The sequence below is a fragment of the Trichophyton benhamiae genome (genome assembly GCF_000151125.1).
Source record: "Trichophyton benhamiae CBS 112371 chromosome Unknown contig01989.5, whole genome shotgun sequence".
NCBI classification, from domain to species: Eukaryota; Fungi; Ascomycota; class Eurotiomycetes; order Onygenales; family Arthrodermataceae; genus Trichophyton; species Trichophyton benhamiae.
In genome coordinates, this window is record NW_003315112.1 from 527,304 (window position 1) to 549,861 (window position 22,558).

Genomic DNA, 22,558 nt, shown 5'->3' on the forward strand with positions numbered 1-22,558 from the left:
TGGGTTCGATGATCGGTGATAGCAAGGACAAGTGAGAGGCAGTTATTAGTTAACTAACTAGTTAATTAATTGGTTAAGGGCCGAATGAAATGTTGGCAACATCACGACTTGAGATCCAAGTAAACTACAGTAACTCCCGAGGCTCTATCTATCGCCATTTGATATGTAGAGTACGAAGATTGGAGGTTCTAGTGAATAGGTATCAGTCAGGATGTAGCTCATCTGACCCCTGCGCTTAACTCAGCTGAGCGAAACTTTAAAAATTTACGTAAGATCTTATGTAATACAGCTGAGGTGACCTGACCCAATAAATTACAGACTTGTAATAGAGGTGTATTAGGATTAGGGGGTAAGGGTTTAGATTAGGGGACTAGGGAGTATATCTAATAAGTAGTTAGAGAGTACTTTATAACTAATCTGAGACTAGCTACTAACTAGTTATTAACTAGTTAATAACTAATAGTAAGGGTTAGAGTTAGAAATATTGTAAAAGATTATACCTTTATTACAAGTGTAATTTATTAGGTCAGGTCACCTCAGCTATATTACATAAGATCTTACGTAAATTTTTAAAGTTTCGCTCAGCTGAGTTAAGCGCAGGGGTCAGATGAGCTGTAGCCTCGGTATCAGTTGAGTTGCGAGTTTGTCGACGCGCTTGAGCATGAAATATTATTGGTCGGTAAGCGAATTAGATTTACCTCTCATTACCCCTTAATCTCGCATTAATCAGCAAGTCTTATGTAAGGTAATGGCCCACTATATCGCTGTCACATGTACTTACACAAGGTTCTCTCCTGTCTCGCTTATGCTGTGCGAAGCTTTTGTGTTGATATATTAGATTTATTATTATTTTAGGGGGAAGGAAAAGGCAAAGGAAAAGACAAATGTGGCTTGGAATCAAACAGCTTTCAATTGATAAACTAATAGTAAGGCGAGACTATTGCGCGGACTACTAACTGGAGAGCTATATGTATATCTACCCGTCTATTATAGTGACTCACGATGCCAGTCACCCCTTAGCAGTAGAGGTCTCGGTGGTCACACTTGATGGCATCGGCGCCCTTCTCGGCAACCATGTAGACTGAATTCTGGATCCGGCAGTCTGGAATGACGGGGATGACCGAGGCGTCGATGACACGCAGATTCTTGATTCCGTGGACCCTGAGGCGAGGATCCACAACCCCTTGTTCGATGCACTTTGACAGGCGGGCTGTGCCGCAAGGATGGAAGGAAGTCTGAGACCGATCGAGCACAGTTCTCTTCATCGCCTCATCGTCATCCAACGGCATCTCCCAGGGATACTCGTCCTCCACAATATCCTTGAAGCCGTCGCCATGCGTGAGAACGTCATAGGCGTATCGGATGCCCTCCCGAATGGCAATGATGTCCAAGTCATTGTTGAAGTAGTTCAGGTTGATGTTGGCCTGCTCCAGTGGGTCGGCGCTGTTGAGTGTAACCTCTCCGCCCTCCGAGACGGGTCGAACGAGGTCAACCATGACGGTCATGTAGCTGCCCTTCCTAGGGTGGGGGAAGTGCCACTGGAACGCACTGCCAAACAGGGGGATGAAATCAAGTTCAAAGTGAGGTTGTCCGTACGGGCAGAATGGATCACGGCCACCATTAGCAGCCTTTGCGGCACAGTACTCAGGAGATTTTTCAAGGTAGCTGTCGATGCGAGGGAAGCCAATCATTTCGAGGAAAGGCGAGGCCATTGGGCCTGATTGCTCCTTAGCATATACTTCCCGAGCTTCGTCCTGGCAACGACCGGTGCGTAGGACTTGGCTATCCATGGAGAAAGAGTCCTTGACCCGAAGGGCAAACGGAACTCCGGGGTGGTCCAGAAGGTGCTGGCCAACATGGGGGGAATCCACGATGAGCTTGATATTGTGTCGAGCCAGTTCTGCAGCCGGGCCGATGCCGCTAAGCATCAGGAGCTTGGGGGTTTCAAAGACACCCTGGGAGACAATGACTTCACGTGTGGCATAGAAGCTCATTTCCTGGCCACAGCCGTTGATGACCGTCACACCCTTCACGCAACGATCGGCACAGTCAACGATGAGGCATTTGGAGAACACTTCAGAAAGGACGGTGATGTTGGGTTTGCCGACAAGAGCGAGGAAGCTTCCGCATCGCCGACCTTTGTAGATCGTGTTAACGCTGTGAGTAAGACCGCGCATTTCGCCATTAAAGATGTCCTCGGTAACGGGCTCCCCGGTGGACTTCCAGGCCTGGACAAGACGCTCACGGAACTCCTTCATCTCGGGTAGCAGCTCGGCATGGGAAATGGGAATCGGGCCGCCGGCACCAATACACTTGAGTTCGGGCGGGAACAGACCTTCATCGTCATGGTAGGTAACGCTCTTCCGGAGGTATGGGACCAGTGGTTCCCAAGTCCACTCCTTGCCGCCATACTCCTCCCACATATCAAAGGTGCCCTTAGAGCCTGGCACCCAGGAGAAGTAGTTTAGACACGAGCTGCCACCAAGAGCTTTGCCACGAGTGTTGGGCTTCTCAATGCGCTCGTAGTCATCGCGCTTGACCATGGTCGTCTTGAAGCCCCAATCGTACTTGGTACCACGGAGGTCCATGGCCATCGCGGGGGTGCGGATATCTTCGTTGTCTATCGAGTCGCCAATACCAGCCTCGACGATCAGAACCCGAACGTTGCGGCTCTCCGCCAGTCGCGCGGCTACAATGTTGCCAGCAGTTCCACCGCCGACGACAATGAAGTCGAACCGAGAGCCGTCCTGGACAGACATGTTTAAGAATAGGAGTCAGATAGTTGTATATGGTGGTAAATAAAGGATATAGATGGTACTGAGTAGATAGATACCAGTTGAGCAGACTTCACAACGATGAGGCCTCTTTTATATTTAGTGACATGTCCGGAATATGGAGAGAACCGCCACCTATTTGCGCAAATCGGAGGACATCAGGACAACCAGCCGGTGCAATGGCTCGGCGCAGAGGATGGGGTATACTAAATTGCAAATCCGATTATCCGTCTTGGATACTGTTATCCAAAGCAGGCTGCCTACCTGGGTGGATTTGGCCCATCCAGGTGGCGGTCGGTAAACGAAACGAGAAAAGCAGGGCACGATCCTAGACTGAGGTAGCAGAAGCAAGCTCTGGTTGCATGTTATGGTCATCATCCTCGTTATCATTGGCGTACCTCAGGGCAAGCGCAAGGCTATATAACACGGGACTGTTGGGGGAGCTGATCAAAATGCAAAGCTCTCCAACGACGCACCATGGATACGCAGATGGACCGTTACTACACTCTCGCCGAAGGTATAGTAGGCAGCCCGCCGGCCTTCCTCTGTGATGCATCTGCCATCTGTAGACTGACTTTCAACTCCCAGGCTGCCCCTACGGTAGCAGCACCACAACCGTGCAGCTGCGCGATGGTCGTGCCGGCCTCTCCCTGCTCCAGGACACCCAGCTAATCGAGACGCTGGCTCATTTCTCCCGCGAGAGGATCCCCGAAAGGCACGTTCATGGCGATCTCCAGTGTTATGTTTCTGAGGCCGGAGCTAACTTAAAGCAATAGGGTGGTGCACGCAAAAGCCGCTGGGTATAGTCCTTCTGCTCTTAAGGGAGGGTATTAACCATGACCGTAGAATACTAACGGTAGCAGGGCCTACGGTGAATTCACTGTGACTGCAGACTGCTCGGACATCACGTCCGCCAGCTTTTTAAGCAGTGTTGGCAAGACGACCCCTGTGCTCTGGCGTGTGTCAACCGTTGGGCCAGAGTCAGGTTCAGCAGACACTGTGCGTGATGTACACGGCTGGGCAATGAAGCTGTACACTGACGAGGGCAATTTGGACTGGGTATTCAACAACACTGTAAGGTCTCTTGACGTCAATATCCTTTGTCCCTGGTACTGAGTGAAGAAAAGCCTGTGTTTTTTATCCGCGACCCGATAAAGTTCCCGTCTCTGAATAGATCCCACAAGAGAAACCCCCGTACGCATCTTCCTGATGCTAACATGGTAAGCTAGTCTTCTGAGATGTTAGTTGACCAAGGCCCCTATGCTAACGGTTCTATAGTTCTGGGAGTACGTAGGAAAGCTCGTTGGTGGGTGGCATGGTATGCTAATAACGCGAACAGCTTCCACAACAGTAGCCCCGAGGGATTCCACCAGCTCCTCCATCTGTTCAGTGACAGAGGAACACCCGCATCTTTACGCCATATGAATGCATACAGCGGACATACCTACAAGTTGACAACCGCTGTAAGTAAGGGCCGTTGTTTTCTATTAGTTACCGCTTGTTTAGCGGCTGCTAACTTTGGGGGTATCAGGATGGAGGTTTTAGATACGTCAAGTTCCACATAAAGACAGATCAGGGAGTGCGTAACTTCACTCGAGAGGAGGCCGAAACGATGGCTGGCAAGAATCCAGATTTCCTGATCCAGGACATGTTCGAAGCCATTGAGAGGGGCGAGTACCCGACATGGACTGTCTTTGCGCAGGTAATGGAGCCCGCGCAGGCAGAGAATTACCGCTGGAACATCTTTGATATGACCAAGGTCTGGCCGCATAAGGACTTCCCCTTGCGGGAGCTCGGAAAGCTTACCTTGAACCGCAATGTGAGTTTCGTATATATATGCACGAGGGTACCTTTTATCCCTGGTTAACTGATTCTGGTCCAGCCCAACAACTACTTCACGGACATTGAACAGGCAGCGTTCTCCCCGTCGACAATGGTGCCTGGAATAGCCCCGTCTGCCGATCCAAGTTAGCATAACCTAAGTCATATTTGTTGATGCATGCGCTTACATAAGTTCTAGTGCTTCAAGCTCGCATGTTTGCCTACCCCGATGCGGCCCGTTATCGCCTTGGAGCCAACTATCAGCAACTTCCGACTAACGCGGCCAAATCCCCCGTCTACTGTCCTTTCCAGCGTGACGGCAAGATGAATTTCTCCGACAACTACGGCGCGGATCCGAACTACGTCGGATCTTCGCTGCAGACCACCAAATTCTATCCCCAGCTCAAAAGAATGGCGCCGAGTACCATCAGTACTCTGACTGAGCACGAGAAATGGATGGGGGAAGTCTGCACCTTCACCTCCCAAGTCACTGACGATGACTTTGTGCAGCCTGCTGCTCTCTGGGAGGTGATCAAGAGGGAGCCTGGCCATGAGCAGCGATTCTATGGAAACGTAGCTGCGCACCTTTCCGGGGTCACCTGCGAGCGGCTGCGTAGTGATATATACGGTAGGGATCCCTCCATTATATAGCATCCAAAAGTGTATTTGAATCAAGCTGACAGCCTAAAGCATGGTTTACTCGGATCAGTCCCGACCTAGGCGCTGGTGTCGAACAAGCCACTGAGGAGCTCATTGCTTCCTCGGCCCAGTGATGGAACCAGACTGTTTCTGGAGCAAGCTCAAAAGGATAATTATTACTTGGACAAAACATCTCACATGTGATGTAGGGTATAATCGGACGGGCATCCGTCCAGTCCAGCTGAAACTGAGCAACGCTCCCAGTAGTGAAAAAAAGCGAAATGTTTTTGGTATCAACTTTTTCGTGTTTTATTTATATTCTAACATTTTAGTCAGCCACTGTCAGTAATGCAACGTCATGTGACATGGATATTAGGTTCCAGGTTCCATCATCAACTACGGAGTACTCCGTACTCAACAACAGAAATATCAAAAATCTTTCCAAGGTCGACAGCAAAGATGACAACAAAAACTGATCACTGCAACCGCTGCAATGTTAATGCTAGCGTCCATACTCTGTGTCATGGATAAGACTTACGTCTTCCATCCCGATTTTGCCGTCCCTGTGCCACAGTTAGAGCCCTGTTTTATCGAGGCGAAGGGTTAAAGCGCTATCGCGTATGATTTATGATCTTCCTTCAGCCCGGCAAGCAGCAAGGCCAGCCTGGACAATGCTGGGCGAGTTTCTATCATGCCTGTTTGCCGTATTGTTTGCTCGCTATGAAGCTGCGAGGTAGGACATGTTTTGGCTATTGTTCCATCGATGACTGCACTGCCATTGTACTGTTTCACCTACAACCCAGGGGAGTTGAAAAATGCGGCTAGCCGACCTCGAAGAATGGCCATGGTGTGTACTATGGAATGTGTATGAAGACTTTAAGTATTGCTCTAGGCAAAGCCATGGTACTCCGTATGATACCCAAAATAGAGCCGTTAAGCTTATGACCCCAGCTCGAGCTTTGGGAATGGAACGAAGACCTTCGCAAGTCTTCGATCCCCCCATACGCTGTCAAGACAGTCAAGCTACACAGTCTTGCTCGTGATGATGTTTAAACTCGCGTAGTTTAAATGACCTGTTCCTAACCTATAGTTATCATTCAGCTTCACATGAACGAACGGTAATTCCGAGTTTGATTTCGTCCTGAAGAGATACCTGGTTTTGACGATCTCCCTATCTGTTAAACCTCGAAAGTAATTAAAGCTTTTATTGCTGAATATTGCTTATTCAGGTCAAAAAAAAAAAAAAATTCTAGACGACAAAGGATTGAGGGACGATGGGTCTTGAACTGGAAATTTGCTATGTCTAGGCCCCAGCCACTGAATCGTCTGGCTGTCCTGCGAGCAATACAAGTGTACGCTGCTGAGCGGAATACTCGGCCTTGTCCATATCATACCCCGGAGAATTTCATGGTATGAACTCAAATGGCCATAGTCGCTTGGGCTAGCAGAGGTCGTGGGAAGTCAAAGTGACGTTAAATTGCTTTTTACCCCGATACGCCCTCTATAAACTCCAGCCATGGCTCGGCGGGCTGTCAACCAGTAAATCCCTGACTGATAGTTAGTTAACGGCCTTAGCCATCGTGCAATGGACTAATGCTTCCCCTTCTCTATATAGTTGCCCTTGTTATTGTTCGTGTGCGACCCCATTGCGCTACAGGATCCACCCCCTTTTGCGATTTCCACCCGCTCCACCGATGTGACGATCATGATCGATACGACCTTCGCGGGCATTCTGGGGAAATATGATGGATGGTCAATCACTGCTTCAGATCATCTGTGTCCCTGACAGATATAAATATCACCGTCTTTCTTCTCTTCTATTGCTCTCATCTTATCCTTTTAATCATCCCCAAACCTCAATCATCTCTCTATCTCCCTGTCTATCCCTTTAATATCGACACTGAGTTATTTACAACAAAGCTTGCTACCAGCATCATGAAACTCTCAATCTTTCTCCCAGTAACCATGATGGCGGCTGCGGCCCTGGCTATCGACCTTGCTCCCATCAACAATCTTCCACCATGTCCTGTATGCCGCAAACCTTCCCACCAGAGCCTGACGTACCTTCGTTACTGATTTTATATACTCCGTACTTCAGAAAAATTGCGTCTACAGTGGGATAAGCAAGTCTAAGGAATATGGCTGCCCGTTCCCCAGTCCTCAGTGCCTGTGCCGCAACCGTGGATACCAGCAATACCTGCATAACTGCTCGCAGAAATGTACTCCTGCAGAGCGTGAACAGATGCGTCAAGCCGGAACCAAATTATGCGTGGACGCCGGTAAGAATCTCATTAGGACAGATCGATAATCTCTGTCTCAAGAGCTCACAAAATTATCTAGGAGTGCCACCCAATTTCAGGCGCCGCAACGCCCGCCCCGAATCTGTTGCAGAGGATGATGCCGAGGTACAACAATTTCCTACCAATATTCCCGGAGTCCCAGGTCTTCCCAGCTTGCCCCTTCCATCTGTTCCACTTCCGTCCTGGGTTTCCAACGGCTATTCCTACTGGATTACCGACTGGCCTGCCAAATCTACCAGTACCCACGGCTATTCCCACTTTCGTCCCAACTGCCATTCCTACCTTGATTCCTACCGCTATCCCTACTCTTATTCCCACTGCTATCCCTACTGCTATTCCCACTGCTATCCCTACTGCTATCCCTCCTATCCCAAGTCTTCCATCCATCCCAGGCCTCCCTAATTTGCCAAGCCTTCCCTCTATCCCAGGTATCCCGCCTATTCCAACCCCAGCAGCTAACGAAAAGACCAACCAGGCCAAAGTCTCATCTAACTCCAGGGTCATGAGAGTAAAGAAGGAAGACTAATCGCTCGCAGTACGGAACGGCCATAGCTCACCTCTCATACGGTACAACAGCGTTGAGGTGTCTCTAAGCTCACAGGAAATTTGAATGTTTGATGGAATCTATCTTTGCTGGAGTCTGCTTTTGCTATTTCTACGGTTAATTTTTTCAGGGTGCTTTGAAATCTAAATTGTTCTCTAACACGGGCTTTGTTCACATCAACTCGCTACATCCAATATGTATGCAGTTGCAACTCATTTAACATGATTCCATGTCATATATGGAGTACTTATAAACTCTTAATCGATATACTCGTCTCAGCTAGAAGTACATGAACTCAAGCTCTCTGCCTAAAAATAGAAGCAACAGCCCCTTTTCTCGTATTCTCCAGGCAGCAGGTCACGTGAAAAATTAACGCGACGCGCTTAACTTTCGCGCGTGTAATACAAAGACTGTAATATCACTTCAGCTTCGTTTATATAACACGGCGGAATATCCCCATCTCCAACACCATATCCTGGTCTCTGGTCAACAGGCAGCAGTTCACCCCTAGACAATCTAGTCAAAGGTGTCAACGGGGCCCACATTGCACTAGGCACTAGTCGAATGTTGGCTGTCTTACAATAAATGCTGCGCGACGCCCTTGCGCCAACATGCAGTATCGGCTCAGCCTTTAACGTCGCTCCCTCAACTTCTTCTGCATTCCCCCAGCAATAAACTACAGTACTGCCTCATCAGCTTATCCTCATCGTTTGCTGCTAGGCTCTTTCCCTTTTCTCATTCAAATTTATCCCTGGTTCTATGAGTTTCTCGGCCTCAATTTGCTCCCGAAACATTGCGCGAACTCGGCCTTTCCTGTTCTTCTATCAATCTCAAAAGAATTCACACTACATTCGAACGTTATATACCAACATAACTTCCGTGTCTGCTATTATGGCTCAAAAATCAGGTGGCTCGAAACAGTCAACCCTAGGGTACGTGAGGGACCCTCAATCGACACTTTGGTGCGTAGGGTTGGATAGCTATATGCTCTGACATGCTGCGCCTCTGTGATTCTCTGGGAAGATAATACCTGCATACAGTCTCTTATAACTTCATCTAGCTGATTTCATTATACACTTTGTGAATGCAGGAAATTTTTCGGCTCCAATAGTAACCCAGCGCCAAAGAAACAATCTACCCTTGCGTTTTCATCAAAGTCGGGAGGTAGTAATAATTATGAGACCAAGGAGAAAGACGATGAGGTCGTGGAAGGGGCCCCTCAAACACCCCAGAAGCAAGTTGGTCGTGCGGAGAGCAAGCGTACTCCACCACCAATTGATGACGGGGATGTAGATGGGGAAATATTGTCTGGTGGTGAGAAAAGCGAGTCTGTTTCTCCTGTGACTAGGAGGCAAAAACGAAAGGAGGCCATCGCAACCAAAGGTGACGAGGAGTCAGATGAGCAGCCCGTCACGAAGCGCCGAAGGAGATCACCAAAATCCAATACCAAAGCCAAGAGCCCTGTTAACGGTGGTCGTAGTAAGGCGGCTGCTACCGGTGAGCAATCGCCAACTAAGATCAAATCGGATGCTGAACCAGAGCAATCCTCCGCCGAAGAGAATTCAGCTTCGGAGATTGAGGAAGATGATATAGACGATAAGCCGGCCAAGGTGCAACAGAAGAAGAAGGCCGCGGCTAAACAACGGAAACAAGTCCAGAGCACTCTCACATCCAAACCCAAAGACCTGTACCCGGATTGGAAGGCCGGAGACCCCGTTCCCTACGCCGCGCTTTGCACCACCTTCTCACACATCGAAATGACTACAAAACGCCTTATTATATTGTCACACTGCGCGCTCTTCTTGCGCCAAGTACTCCGTCTTACCCCGGATGACTTACTTTCTACCGTCCAGTTGATGATAAATAAGTTAGCTGCTGATTATGCTGGAATTGAACTCGGAATTGGTGAATCTCTGATCATGAAAGCTATTGGTGAATCGACCGGACGCAGCCTTGCAGTCATCAAAGCCGATCAAAATGAAATTGGCGATCTTGGACTTGTTGCCGCAAAGAGTCGATCAAATCAACCTACCATGTTTAAGCCTAAAGCGCTGACTGTACGGGGTGTACACGAAGGGTTGTTGGCCATTGCTAAGACGCATGGTACCGGGTCTCAGGAGAAAAAGATTGCGGGCATTAAAAAACTACTCTCTGCTGCTGATGCTGACAAGACGGGGAAGGGGTCCAAAACCATTGATATTACCAAAAATAGGGGCGGTGCTAGTGAGGCCAAATTCATTGTACGATTTTTGGAAGGTAAACTTCGGCTTGGACTGGCTGAGAGGACTGTTCTTGTCGCTTTAGCCCATGCAATGGTAGCACACGAGGCTGAGATGGACGGAGGGAAACCTCCAAGTACAGATCAGCTTGCCAAGGGCGAAGACATTCTTAAAACTGTCTATAGGTATGCTCCACTTCTGAACATTGTTGGTGTTGTAACTGAATTAACATTGTGTGATAGTGAACTTCCATCATACGAAGTGATCGTTCCGGCCATGCTTAAACACGGAATCTTCAATTTGCCAGACAACTGCAAATTGCAGCCTGGTGTCCCATTAAAACCTATGCTTGCTAAACCTACCAAATCCATTAGTGAAGTTCTTGACCGCTTTGAAGGGAAGCATTTCACATGCGAATACAAGTATGATGGCGAGAGAGCACAGATCCATTACATCTCTCAGGACACAATCAAGGAATACCCAGCGGCTTCTACAACACTTCAAAAAGACGGCGAGGGCCTTTGCGCTATCTTTTCTCGCAACTCTGAAGACTTATCCAAGAAATACCCTGATATACTCGAAAAACTGGAGGCCTGGGTGAAGCCTGGCACCCAGAGTTTTGTTGTGGACTGTGAAACAGTTGCTTGGGACACTGTTAACAAAAAGGTCCTTCCCTTTCAACAACTCATGACTAGGAAGCGAAAGGACGTGAAATCGGAAGACATCAAGGTCAAAGTCTGCGTTTTTGCATTTGACTTGCTCTTCCTGAATGGAGAGGTGAGTTTTTACTTGTCCCTCTTTAGAAGAATGATACTGACTATACACAGCCTACCGTTAAAAAGACGCTGAGGGAACGACGTGCCCTTTTACATGAAGCGTTTGTTCCAGTTGAGGGAGAGTTTGCTTTTGCTCAGCACGGAAACACTAGTGACTTGGAAGAAATACAGACCATGCTTGACGAGAGCGTCAAAGCCTCCTGTGAAGGCCTCATGGTGAAGATGTTGGATACAGAGGACAGTGGCTATGAGCCAAGCAAGAGAAGTAGAAACTGGCTGAAGGTATACATAAAAATCCGACATATTTAGAAACAATTCACTGACCTATCAAATCTATAGGTCAAGAAAGACTACCTTGCTGGCATTGGTGATTCCCTCGATCTTGTCGTCTTGGGCGCATATTTCGGTCGGGGCAAACGTACATCAGTGTATGGTGCTTTCCTACTCGCTGCATATAATCCCAAGACTCAGAACTACGAAACAATCTGCAATATTGGCACAGGTTTCTCAGAAGCTTTGCTAGAGGAACTTCATGAAACCCTCAGCCCGCTTGTTATCGATAAACCAAAGCCGTTTTACTCTCACTCAACAGTCCCCAAGGACCAACCGGACGTCTGGTTTGAGCCCAAGTTCGTATGGGAAGTCAAGGCTGCTGATCTCACTCTCAGCCCCAGGTATAGCGCTGCCAGTGATGAAGTGATGGGCAACACTGGTGGCTCCGCAGCTAAGGGTATCTCACTACGATTCCCCCGATACATCAAGGCGAGAGACGACAAGAAGCCAGACCAAGCTACGACTACAAAGGCTGTTGCGGAGATGTATCGAAAACAGGAGAGCGTAGCAATGGACAAGACCAAGGGAGCCGTGGACGATGATTTTGAATATTGAAGCCCATTCAGTATTTAGAGTACCAAATTCACGTTGTTGTCCCCTTCTGCTTCCACTCTCTGTCCGGTCAGCTTGTGGAGTTGAAAGGTCAAAAGGAAAAAGATAGAAGCAATAAGTATGAAATTTGACACCCTCTCTCCCCTATTTTTCCAGCATACAACCAACACCTGAAATAAGCGGAAACCAAAAGTAAAACCAGGCGTGTATGAACAGCCTGGTTACGTGTACAGAATCTGAAGATAAATATAAATAAACGAACCGCGCCGTAACAGACTTATTGATACAAGTTCTAAGAAACCAAGTGAGAAGACCACCACGCCTAGAATAATACCTTGAGCGAAGTAAAGGCTGCATATAAATACTCAGCCAGGAGCTTCAGAAAAAAAGAGATTCGTAAACACAGAACCTAGTATTGGAGGAAGAGGGTTGCAGAGAAGAGGACATTATATTACTCTCCGTATTTCCTCTTTGCTCCGGCTCCGTTGGGAATGCCGTTATGCATCCCCCTCCGTCTGGCAGCCTCCTCATCCGCAGCCTGAGCCTGTCTCCTCTTCCACGCTGCTTTAATAGCGGGCGCAGAGTTGATCAGCTCTTCTTCACTTACGCGATCCTGGATACTCTGAAGCACTTTCTCCACGGTTGAGATATGATTCGCATCTGCCTTGTCGTCTCTGAACCGCATGTATCTCCATCTTCCTTGTTCGTCCTGTATGCATTCGACGATGGTATCATCCAGAGGCTTTTGCAGAGCTTTCATCCCTTCCCATTCCGTCTCTGTGATGTACATGAGTCCGAAATGGCGGTACTCTCCTCTATTATGCAGAACGAAGAGATGACAGGTCGGTAGGGCGTCGTAGTCTGGGTACGCCTCGGTGATACCGTCTGCCTCGTCCTCCGAGTCCGGATCTATAGAAGGGAACTCCAGCCTTAGACGGAAATCAATGCTGTTTTCCTCTGGGGGTTTCCATTTTAATGTGTGCTCGTCCGTTCCGATCTTGTACGGTGTACTGCGGCAGGTAAAGATCAAGCCATCGTTCCCATGTATCTTCTTGACCTTGGGAATGATCTCTCGGAACATCATTTCAATACCGTAGCTGAACTGGGTAGACTTGTCCTCCACGGCGAAAATCCGGTGTTTCTTCTCCTCGGGGAATTTCCTGTACATGGCGTTATACGGCTTGAGCACTTTTTCCTTGAAATATGCCAGCCTCTTGTCCAGCGTACGGTGCATCAGGCTCGTGCCATCTAGCACCAAGCAGTCGAATACCAGGTACTTCAGCTGCTCAGTACCATCCTCGTATGTGTCATTAACCAGCTCGCCGTCCACCAGCGTGTCAACGTGGAAGCTCTGGAAGGTATCGTCGTCCGGCATGGGGAAATGTAGGCCTGGTATGAACCTGTACTCGTTCTTGCGATTGATCAGGTAGTGAATCTCCGGCGTATCCGAGTCCGGATCTCCTCGCGCAAAGTACATCAGACATCGTATCCCGTCCGTCTTCTCGCATACGTAGTAGTCCTTCTCCTGGAGCTCGCGGATATGATGGGATGCGAAACTGACGGGTTGCGCGCCGGGGAACGATAGCGACGAACGGCCCAGCAGATGGGCCACTTCGCGCCGGAACTGGTCTGCCAGGTGCGGCTCTGCTTTTATCCCGATCGCATCGATGTCAGGAACGGAATTCCCCATGGTCTCTAGGGCAAGGGGATGCGCGGGCGAGGATCGAAGGGAGGATTTGAGGCCACCGTCTCGCGACGTGGCGTCGAGTAGAGGTGTAGTTCACGGGCGAGCTGGACGGTACGGCTGCTCTTGGGCTGCTTTGGCGAGACGAGAAGCTCTCGAGGGGCCTTAGGATGCAGGGAGGTCTTACTTTGCGGCGGTTCGGGGTGTCTGTCCTGTGTCTTTGGTGGTGACGAAGGTGTTGGTGACGGTTGAGGGAGCTTGGAAGAAAGATGGCGCAGGCAGCAAAGCTCGTTTTCTTATTTACGCCGGAGTCACTCTTTTTTTTCACTACCAGCAGAACGAAGAGTATTATCAGACAGAGATAGATGAGATGATACAGAGTGTTGTTATATTATGGCTACCGAGAGTAGTATTCAGCTATATTGCGTTCATGAATATTCATACATCGAGCGTCTCTGGGGGTATCATAAAGCCTTCGTCCAAAAAAAAAAAGTACACCAAAGTCCCAGTAAAGATGAAATAAATCCCGTCGCCGTCCAAAGTGCTCCCAGTGATGATAAACCAAGCCGATGCAGCTGCAGCCCTTAACGCCGGGTAGAAAGAAGAGAAAGTGAAGAATATGTCCTAGAGATGGGTCAAGTCGGTCAAGTTGGTCAAGAAGCCGTCACAGGTTTGGCTGGGACTGCTGCCACTGCTGCCGCAGACTGGGCTGCCCGATTCTGGACCGCTTGCTGCGAGAGCGAAGGCTTCCTCGAGCTTTCCTGGGGCTGCTGTATAGAGTTATCTGTAGAGTTGCCCGTCGCGGAAGACGGAAAGGGAGGGGACTCTGAGCGTGAAAATATGCTGCGGCCCGAGAAGATGGAGTCTCCAGAGAACAGCCCTCCGCCTGCTCCTCCACCGCCCCCGAGAGCCTGAGAGAACATCTCCTTCATGCGTATCAGGTGGTATTTGCGCTGGGTGGACATGAGCGGGTGAGTGACCAACGGTTGAGGACGAGATCGAGCCAGTCCAGCCATGACCGCATCTTTCTCTTCGTCCGAGTCGATGGGGCCGTTGCCGTCGATGTCGTCGTGAATAGGTGCGTTTGCATCGATAGCCGCTTCTACAAAGTAGTTAGCACCATGCCATGTATATAGATAAGTAAAATACACATACTCTGCTGGCGGGCCTGGTTCTTCTTCTGGTATGCCTGCAGCAGCATGTCATAGGGCAGAGACCGTCCCGGAACAGCTCTCTTTGCGCCCATAGAATGGCTCTTGCAGGTCAGTGACCTCGCACACTGAGCACCGTTCGGAAGAATAACACCACACTGCTTCTCAACATCGACCGGTCCCTTAGGCTTCGGTACCTTTGGCTTCGGCTCGTCCTTCTTTTTCTTCTTCTTCGGCTCCTTGTCTTCGTCCGCGTCGACTTTCCGCTTCTTCCCCTTCTTCGCATCGTCTCCGGCGCTCTTCTTCGCGCTCTTCTGTCCCTTCATAGCAACAACTTCTCCCTCGGCGTCTTCAGTGCCCTCTTTATCCACGGGCTTGTCCTTCGTCAACTTTGCCTCTCGGGCTTCCTTCTTCTTTCGGGCCTTCTCTTGCTTTGCTTTAAGGCACGCGCGTATATGTTCTGCGGCCGCCTGCTTAAGGGCTGGTTTCTTACAGTGCTTGCATATCACGGTCTCGAGCTTAGTTTCTCTTGGTTTGCCGGTGGGAAAGGCTGCCATCGTTTGGGCGTCCATCTCGGGTAGGATAGGCGACGACGAGCCTCGGGGATCTTGCTCATCTTTGGAATCTAGCAGTATATATTAGAACGAGGTCTCATTTTGAGGTGAAGCGTAAGTGATATCAAGGCGATATACGTACTCGGCTCTGCAATGCCATTCAGCAACTTCGCGGCGGCCTTCTTCACCTTGACCTTGCCGGACTTGAAGTCTTTCTCTTTGAACTTGTATCCGGAGGCATCGACAAAGCTGGGATCGGTGCTCGCAGGCAGATTCAGCACTGCGTCATTAACTGTCAGCCCTGTATCCCTCGCAAGCAGCCGCCGCGATGACGCAGTTGGTGATGAGTCCATACCTTTCGTTCCAGCGGCGTTCGAAGCCATCATGGATGACAAACTCGCAGAAGCCGGACAGCTTCCGTCGACTATCGTCTTCGTTTCTATTCCGCTTATATCGAGCTCGATCGCAGTCTCGTTTCCTCTTGTTTTTCCTGCTTCTTGTCGCTTTGCTGTGTTGATTCTGCTTCTTCCTCGATCTTTTGGTTGGAAAAGCAGATTGGTCACGTGAATGCATATATCCTGTTATCAGGAGGCATAATAAAAAGGTCGAAAAGAAGGAGAAAGAGATGGAATATGGTATAAGCCAGGTAAATATAAATCATATTCACAAGACTTTACGGGGTATATTACTACGGAGGAGATGCCGGTGATACGGAGTAGTTCGTTGAAGTTTTGTTCATGGGATGAACGATCTGCATGCATTCATTTCGTAGCCATTTGAACTAGTTTATTTCTTTTCCATCTGGTCAAAGTACTTTTCCCATCCAATCTCCCTCATCTTCACTCCCTTGACGCCAAGATTCTCGGTCTTCGCGGCCTTCGCATACTCTTCGACTTTCTGACGCAGGGCCGGGTTGAAAGCACCCAGTATTCTTACTGCAAGAAGCGCAGCGTTTATGCTGTTGTTGATTCCAACAGTGGCAACAGGGACACCTGATACATATTAGTATTATTCGTCAGTACGGTACGGAATGAGAAATATACCTCTGGGCATTTGTACGATGCTGTACAGACTGTCAACACCGTCAAGGGCACTTCCCTTGACAGGAACACCAATAACAGGCAGAGAGGTATGGGCAGCGGCCATTCCAGGAAGATGAGCAGCACCGCCGGCAGCAGCAATGATAACCTTGATGCCGCGAGATGCAGCTGAGGCCGCATACTCTGCCATATACTCAGGGGTGCGGTGAGCAGAGGTAATGTCGACCTCCGGCACAATGCCAAAGTACTCTTGGAGCAACTTCAACCCGGGAACAAGGGTTTTCAAATCACTATCAGACCCCATAATGACCCCCACTGTTGGTTGGGGCTTTGGTGCGGCTAAAGGTGCAGATGCTACTGATTTGCCGTTGACATACTCAACCAGTGGCTGGATAATAGCCTCAGCTTCATGCATCGTCGATGCTGTCACAGTTACATGACCCATCTTGCGTCCTGGCCTGGCATTCCCTTTGCTGTACAGGTGGATGCTTGCATTCGGTATCGACAGGGCCTGTCGTGCAATATCCAGATGTGAGTCTGGAGCAGACCCACCTAATATGTTTAGCATAATCGATGGTTGTCGTAGCTGCAGGCTCTGTGGTGGGATAGGCAGATCAAGAATGGCCCGTAGATGGGTATCAAATTGCGACAGGCCGCACCCTTCAATTGTGTAGTGCCCTGAATTATGGATCCGGCTAGCCAGTTCACATAGTAACAGCGAGTCATCTTCTAGAAGGAACATCTCGACTCCAAAGACTCCTTTACCCTCGAACGCGGCAACGGCATTTCTGGCTAGCTCCTGAGCCTTTTCATTGATTCTCTCCGAGACGCCTCGAGCCGGTGCATAGACAAGCTTACATATAGAGTCTTCCTGGACAGTCTCGACGGTGGGATATGACAGGACAGTATCCTTTGTCTTAACCACAATAACAGCTAGTTCCTATACGACCTTAGCCCATGTTATGGATAATTCAAAAACGGCATAGCTTACCATCCTGAACTTAGCCCATTTCTCAGCATAGAGGGGTCTACCTTTCAAAGATTCCAGAGCGGGGGCTATATCTGATTCCCCCTTTACCGTATAATTCCCTAACCACAGTAAGTCAGCAAATACCAATATCTATATCTCTATGTATATATATATATTGAAGCAGAATCTAAATATCAAATATCATCCTACCTCTCCCGTCATAAGCACCAGTTTTGGATTTCAGCATAAACGGATATCCAAATTCCTGCCCAACCTTAGCCAATTCCTCAGGCCGATTCTCTCGTATCTCCCTATATTTTGCCTGGGGAATATTGAACTTGGCTAGATGCTCCTTTTGCGCATATTTGTCCTGAATAATCCGAATACTCTTCCAGCTAGGCTCGACTTTGACCAGGGATTGTACCTCTTCCAGAGCAAACGTATCGACATGCTCAATCTCAGCTGTTAGCACATCACTAACCTCAGCCAGCTTGCGGACTGCCTCCGGGTTCATGAACGAGCCTGTTACATGGGTATCATGCGCGCTGATCTGCTTTGCCGGTGCCGCCTCCGCGTCGAGTATATTCATCTGGATGTTCAGGCGGTTTGCGGACTCCATCAGCATACGACCAAGCTGGCCGCCGCCGAGGACGCCAACTCTTGCAGAGTGCACCATTGTCTATGTCTATGAGGACTTCTAAACACCCAAAGCGAACAATCTCTACTGATTGAGTCACACAATGAATTGAATACTTCGTATTTCTTTTTTTAACTTTTAGAAAGTCGAGATTTTATATCAGTCACGTGATGAAATCATAAAAAATCGCCCTTTTCACGACAACCAAGTTCAAGTTGATAGACGGCGATAGTCTGTGAGAGGAGCCACCTGCTCTGGAATAGTATTGAATGAAAATGATCAGAAAATTACTACATACGCCATGGGCCCCTGCAAGACGCTTGAGTCATCTTTGGTCTTGGTGGATCTCCAGCCAGTCAAGCGGCTGAGCCGCTGCAGCCTGGCGTCTCCCCATAACATATAAATAAATGTAAACGGGGAGCATCCAGACTCGGTCGTCAAGAGTTGTTACCTCAGTCTAAAACCCTTGATAAAGATGTCTCCAGCGACCATCGACAGCCTTCCATACGAGATAATCACTTCGGTGCTCTCATATATACCTGTCATTGAGTACAACAACATCAAGCTTGCTGGTAGCCGTCATCTTGTTCGGGCTATTCGCGGGTGGGCTTCTCGCATTTCATACCATAAATACGTTGAACTGCTTCAGCAGCAGGACACAGGAGGTTGTGGCTTACCCAGCGGCACGGTTCGAACCGCTCTTGCAATCACCATCGATCAAGGACATGACTTCATTGTTAGGCGGTACATAAACAGGTATGGAGGTGCCAAAACCCGACCCGTGAACCGTGAGAACCGGACGTTTGTCTCTGCATTCCATATTGCAGCATTTCATGGTTCCACGGCCATTCTTCGGCTTTTAATGGATAGGAGAAACATTAGATGCCAAAGGACGGGGGCTACAGCTCTTCATATGGCTGCTAAAGGAGGGTCTCTTGAGGCTATCAAGTTGCTGGTAGAGAATGGTGCCGATATCAATGCTATTGACTTTGACGAGTACACTCCTCTTAGACTAGCGTGGCTAGCAGACGCCCAGGAAGACGTTATGCGGTATCTGGAAGAGCAAGGCGGCTGTAGGGATGCCACGGAAGTACTAAAGAAGTATCCCTCTCGAAAGTTTGCAGATCTGTTATGGAGTTGTACGGACGAGCCTGCACCGATAGTAAACGTGGGCCCTGATATCATACCATACAGGGATAGGCGCCGAAAGGGCGTTATTCGCTCATTTGGTAGATATCTCATCGCAAAGCGAAACGAAGGCTCAGCATCAAGCCAACGATACCAAAGCCACCTTATTGCCACTGCTGTGGCGCGCCAGGCCCATGAAGTGGTCGAGGCCTTGATCGATGATGGATTTCCTGTTGATTCGTGGATCAGTTCGGCAGGTCAAAACTTGCTGCATAAAGCTGTTCTACATGACAATGCAGCCTTGGCTGAGTTGCTTGCAAAAAACGGCGTAAACCCTAGCCATGTAGCACTTGGATCAACTCCCTTTCACCATGCCGCAACACTCGGCCACTTACGCTCGCTACAGGGAATAATAGACGCCGGATTCTCTGCGAATATGACAGACCATGATGGCCGCACAGCCCTTCATTGTGCAAGACATGGCTGCGAAACTTTTGTCGGTATTTTGGTCGACAAGAATGGTGCCGATATTGAGGCAAGGGACAACGCTGGTCGAACGCCTCTCCATGCATCTGTTCTCGCGGAGAACGAAACCGTTTTTCTTGATCTCCTTGATAGAGGCGCAGATATCAATGCCCGGGATAACAATCAAAACACTCCTCTTATTCTCGCCTGCAAACAAAGGGCCTACATATACTTCCACGAGTTGCTTAGGCGCGGTGCAGATATCACTCTTTTCAATGCTGACGGTCGGAATGCAATGGAAGTATCGCCTCAGTTGTCTGTGCTGAAGGATATCATGCGACTTGCCTCTGATCCCCAACTCATAGCAAAGGCAACAACAGCTCGATGTATCCGTCAAACCAAAGTCGATGATGCTGATGATGAGATTCCCCAATATATCAATGATTGGGACTGATGTGATAGTAAGAGTTCTGTTTGAATGAGACTTAGCTTCCAGATATCCAACTGGATCTAGTTAGAATAAACACCTACAATTCCAGGAGGATATAGAAACTTTTATATTTCATTATCAACCTCCTCTATCTAGGCTAAAGAAAGTATTAAAAAAGATATCTAACCATCCCGTGGGTGGCTGAAGAAAAGGGGAAAAAAGAAAAAGTTAAAGGTCATACCAGGATTCGAACCAGGGTTACCGGAATGTGAAACTGACTGCGAAGTCATCAGAATCCGATGTGCTAACCAGCTACACTATACGACCGCTTATGGAAGATTCAACCCGCCACTAGGTGTATATGTAGGGTGTAGCCTCAGGCCACACCAGCTGAAACATCAAGCCAACCGCCAGTAAAGCCGATATAAAAACCAGAAAAATGATCCCAGCTTTCGTCGCTTGCTGGGAAGGATTTGCAGCAGGAGGAAAAACGGAGAAAAAAAGCGACAAGACGGAGTGGATGCAAGTTTATTGTGGTCACTTGATTCGTTGCTGTGATAACCGCACTAAAGCAGACATGACCTAACATTACATAATCTAATTAAAAGCCGAGGCTAAACTTCAAGGCGCAAAAAGGGGGAGCAACAGAGAGAAAGACGACAACGACTTTAACGGCAAACAACAAGCAGAGACAAACGCAGTTCAGATACTTGAGATATCTCTTCTCTAAACAAGCTATATATTTACCGAGATTAAAAGCGGTGGCCATGGTTCAACCAACGGAACCCAGTTCTGAAAACCTTACAGAGCGGCAGAAGATGCTCCGGGGAGAGCTATACACAGCATTCACAGCCGATCTGATAGCGGAGCGGGAGAGAAGCAAAGCTGCCTGTGATAGATTCAATAACGCGGGTGAGGTGACTCGTAGACGCCGTGTGGAGTTATGGAGGGAGTAAGTCAGCCCTTCGTAATATCCAGCATCGCCAAAACGTTTTTAACGTCTGGTAGTATAGTCTGTGATAAACGTCCTATGCCACCACACGCTGCCACCCAAGAGGAAGATGATGCCCTCTTTGAGGATGATCCCTGGGTAGAAGCCCCCATACGAACTGATTATGGCTGCAACTTTAAGGTCGGAGAGGGTGCATTTATCAATTTTAACTGTATTGCACTGGATACTTGTCTGATCACCATTGGTGCCAGGACATTGTTTGGACCTAATGTGAATTTATATGCCGGTAGTCACCCATTAGATCCTGCTGTTAGACGAGGGACGAAGGGACCGGAGTTCGGTAAAGAGATTCATATCGGCGAGGATTGCTGGATAGGTGGAAACGTTACTGTCCTGCCAGGTGTTACCATTGGCAATGGTGCTACTGTCGGCGCTGGGAGCGTGGTGACCAAGGTAAGTATCCTTAAGAAATTCTTTGCATGTAACTACAAATTCAAGTGTTTAGTTATGTGCTGACCATAATACAGGATATCCCGGCCTTTCACGTCGCGGCAGGAAATCCAGCCAGAGTTATCCGCCGTATAGAGACTGACATGGATCCGTCACAAAAGAAAGGATAAATTACTGACATGATCCATATCTGTTCAGAGTTTTTCTAGGTATAGATTACCTATAGAATACACACATTAGATACATAAAGTGCTAAGACATGATTCAGACGGTGCCATCATTGCAAGTTTGTGTTCAATATATCGGTGGTGGAACGTTCTCTCGTACATAGTCAATTAGGATTCGAGCAGATTGGCACTCCTTAATTCCAATGACGCCCAGTCTGGGAATACCTACAGCATCTGCCATCCTCGTTTCGGCGTTCTTAGATAGGTAGACCAGTCGAATTCCTTTCCCTCGTTCAAGGTCTAATAATCGCGTGACAGTGAATGAAAGTGAATCCACCAGTGGTATAGGAGCCGTCGACCTGCAGATGAAGACCACTGATAACTTCATTGACTGTTGGCTTGCTTTGTATTCTTCCTGAACTGCTGGGTTTGTCGTATCCCGGTCCATCTCTCCCACGGATTCGAGAGATCTCATGGTCGAATTGAACCCAATGGTAAGGTTTTTCAGCACCTCGGGTGCGTTAGAAGATGCAGACATATTACTTGGAGCTTTTTCTTCATCTTTATTTTTGGATGCAGCCTCCTTGCGCAGTTCTAGCTTTTTCCACTTTTTGCATTTTGACGGCTTCGGTTTTTCATGTCTCCATGCTCGAATAGGGTATAATAATCTGCTGGGCGAGTAAGCCAGTGTCACATTGATAGCACAAAGCAGACCTACCTGTACAGGAGGTCTTCGATCGTTTCTTGATGTTCGTGAGAGAGCTCTGTTCTTTATACATTGTTAGCCTCTGCAAGTGTATCATACTCGATGTCAAGTGAAGATTCTTACGCCGGAGCAGAGGATCGGTATTTACTCATTTCGTACGATGGTACCCGGTGGGTTGAGCCGTATCGCAGTTGAAAATGCGTTTTCTGTGCCTGTATATCGTTCTAGAGTGAACGGTCTTTTATACAACGGAAACTATAATTTAA

The 22,558-nt window shown here is 48.5% G+C and overlaps 10 protein-coding genes across 10 annotated transcripts; 5 read left to right on the forward strand and 5 right to left on the reverse strand.

Annotated features, from left to right (window-relative positions):
* Positions 1 to 1,016: 1,016 nt before the first annotated feature.
* ARB_04895 (aryl-alcohol dehydrogenase, putative) lies at positions 1,017 to 2,759 on the reverse strand (the record flags this gene model as incomplete). The annotated part of the gene is made up of 1 exon (XM_003016560.1): positions 1,017 to 2,759. The coding sequence occupies one exon, from the start codon at positions 2,757 to 2,759 to the stop codon at positions 1,017 to 1,019; it is 1,743 nt and encodes a 580-aa protein (XP_003016606.1).
* Positions 2,760 to 4,386: 1,627 nt separating this feature from the next.
* On the forward strand, positions 4,387 to 5,246 carry ARB_04896 (uncharacterized protein; the record flags this gene model as incomplete). Its single annotated transcript, XM_003016561.1, has 3 exons — positions 4,387 to 4,593; positions 4,657 to 4,741; positions 4,795 to 5,246. The coding sequence occupies 3 exons, from the start codon at positions 4,387 to 4,389 to the stop codon at positions 5,244 to 5,246; spliced, it is 744 nt and encodes a 247-aa protein (XP_003016607.1).
* A 2,382-nt stretch (positions 5,247 to 7,628) lies between these two features.
* On the forward strand, positions 7,629 to 8,060 carry ARB_04897 (uncharacterized protein; the record flags this gene model as incomplete). Its single annotated transcript, XM_003016562.1, has 1 exon — positions 7,629 to 8,060. The coding sequence occupies one exon, from the start codon at positions 7,629 to 7,631 to the stop codon at positions 8,058 to 8,060; it is 432 nt and encodes a 143-aa protein (XP_003016608.1).
* Positions 8,061 to 8,969: 909 nt separating this feature from the next.
* Positions 8,970 to 11,961, forward strand: ARB_04898 (uncharacterized protein; the record flags this gene model as incomplete). Its single annotated transcript, XM_003016563.1, has 4 exons — positions 8,970 to 9,010; positions 9,190 to 11,074; positions 11,101 to 11,355; positions 11,413 to 11,961. 4 exons carry the CDS (start codon positions 8,970 to 8,972, stop codon positions 11,959 to 11,961), a joined length of 2,730 nt encoding a protein of 909 aa, XP_003016609.1.
* A 448-nt stretch (positions 11,962 to 12,409) lies between these two features.
* Positions 12,410 to 13,648, reverse strand: ARB_04899 (uncharacterized protein; the record flags this gene model as incomplete). The annotated part of the gene is made up of 1 exon (XM_003016564.1): positions 12,410 to 13,648. The coding sequence occupies one exon, from the start codon at positions 13,646 to 13,648 to the stop codon at positions 12,410 to 12,412; it is 1,239 nt and encodes a 412-aa protein (XP_003016610.1).
* Positions 13,649 to 14,295: 647 nt separating this feature from the next.
* On the reverse strand, positions 14,296 to 15,730 carry ARB_04900 (uncharacterized protein; the record flags this gene model as incomplete). Its single annotated transcript, XM_003016565.1, has 3 exons — positions 14,296 to 14,744; positions 14,798 to 15,418; positions 15,490 to 15,730. The coding sequence occupies 3 exons, from the start codon at positions 15,728 to 15,730 to the stop codon at positions 14,296 to 14,298; spliced, it is 1,311 nt and encodes a 436-aa protein (XP_003016611.1).
* Positions 15,731 to 16,133: 403 nt separating this feature from the next.
* ARB_04901 (uncharacterized protein) lies at positions 16,134 to 18,033 on the reverse strand (the record flags this gene model as incomplete). Its single annotated transcript, XM_003016566.1, has 4 exons — positions 16,134 to 16,339; positions 16,391 to 17,327; positions 17,379 to 17,443; positions 17,568 to 18,033. 4 exons carry the CDS (start codon positions 18,031 to 18,033, stop codon positions 16,134 to 16,136), a joined length of 1,674 nt encoding a protein of 557 aa, XP_003016612.1.
* Positions 18,034 to 18,469: 436 nt separating this feature from the next.
* ARB_04902 (uncharacterized protein) lies at positions 18,470 to 20,041 on the forward strand (the record flags this gene model as incomplete). Its single annotated transcript, XM_003016567.1, has 1 exon — positions 18,470 to 20,041. The coding sequence occupies one exon, from the start codon at positions 18,470 to 18,472 to the stop codon at positions 20,039 to 20,041; it is 1,572 nt and encodes a 523-aa protein (XP_003016613.1).
* A 743-nt stretch (positions 20,042 to 20,784) lies between these two features.
* Positions 20,785 to 21,589, forward strand: ARB_04903 (sugar O-acetyltransferase, putative; the record flags this gene model as incomplete). The annotated part of the gene is made up of 3 exons (XM_003016568.1): positions 20,785 to 20,929; positions 21,031 to 21,422; positions 21,497 to 21,589. The coding sequence occupies 3 exons, from the start codon at positions 20,785 to 20,787 to the stop codon at positions 21,587 to 21,589; spliced, it is 630 nt and encodes a 209-aa protein (XP_003016614.1).
* A 124-nt stretch (positions 21,590 to 21,713) lies between these two features.
* On the reverse strand, positions 21,714 to 22,365 carry ARB_04904 (uncharacterized protein; the record flags this gene model as incomplete). The annotated part of the gene is made up of 2 exons (XM_003016569.1): positions 21,714 to 22,180; positions 22,305 to 22,365. The coding sequence occupies 2 exons, from the start codon at positions 22,363 to 22,365 to the stop codon at positions 21,714 to 21,716; spliced, it is 528 nt and encodes a 175-aa protein (XP_003016615.1).
* Between the last annotated feature and the right edge of the window lie 193 nt (positions 22,366 to 22,558).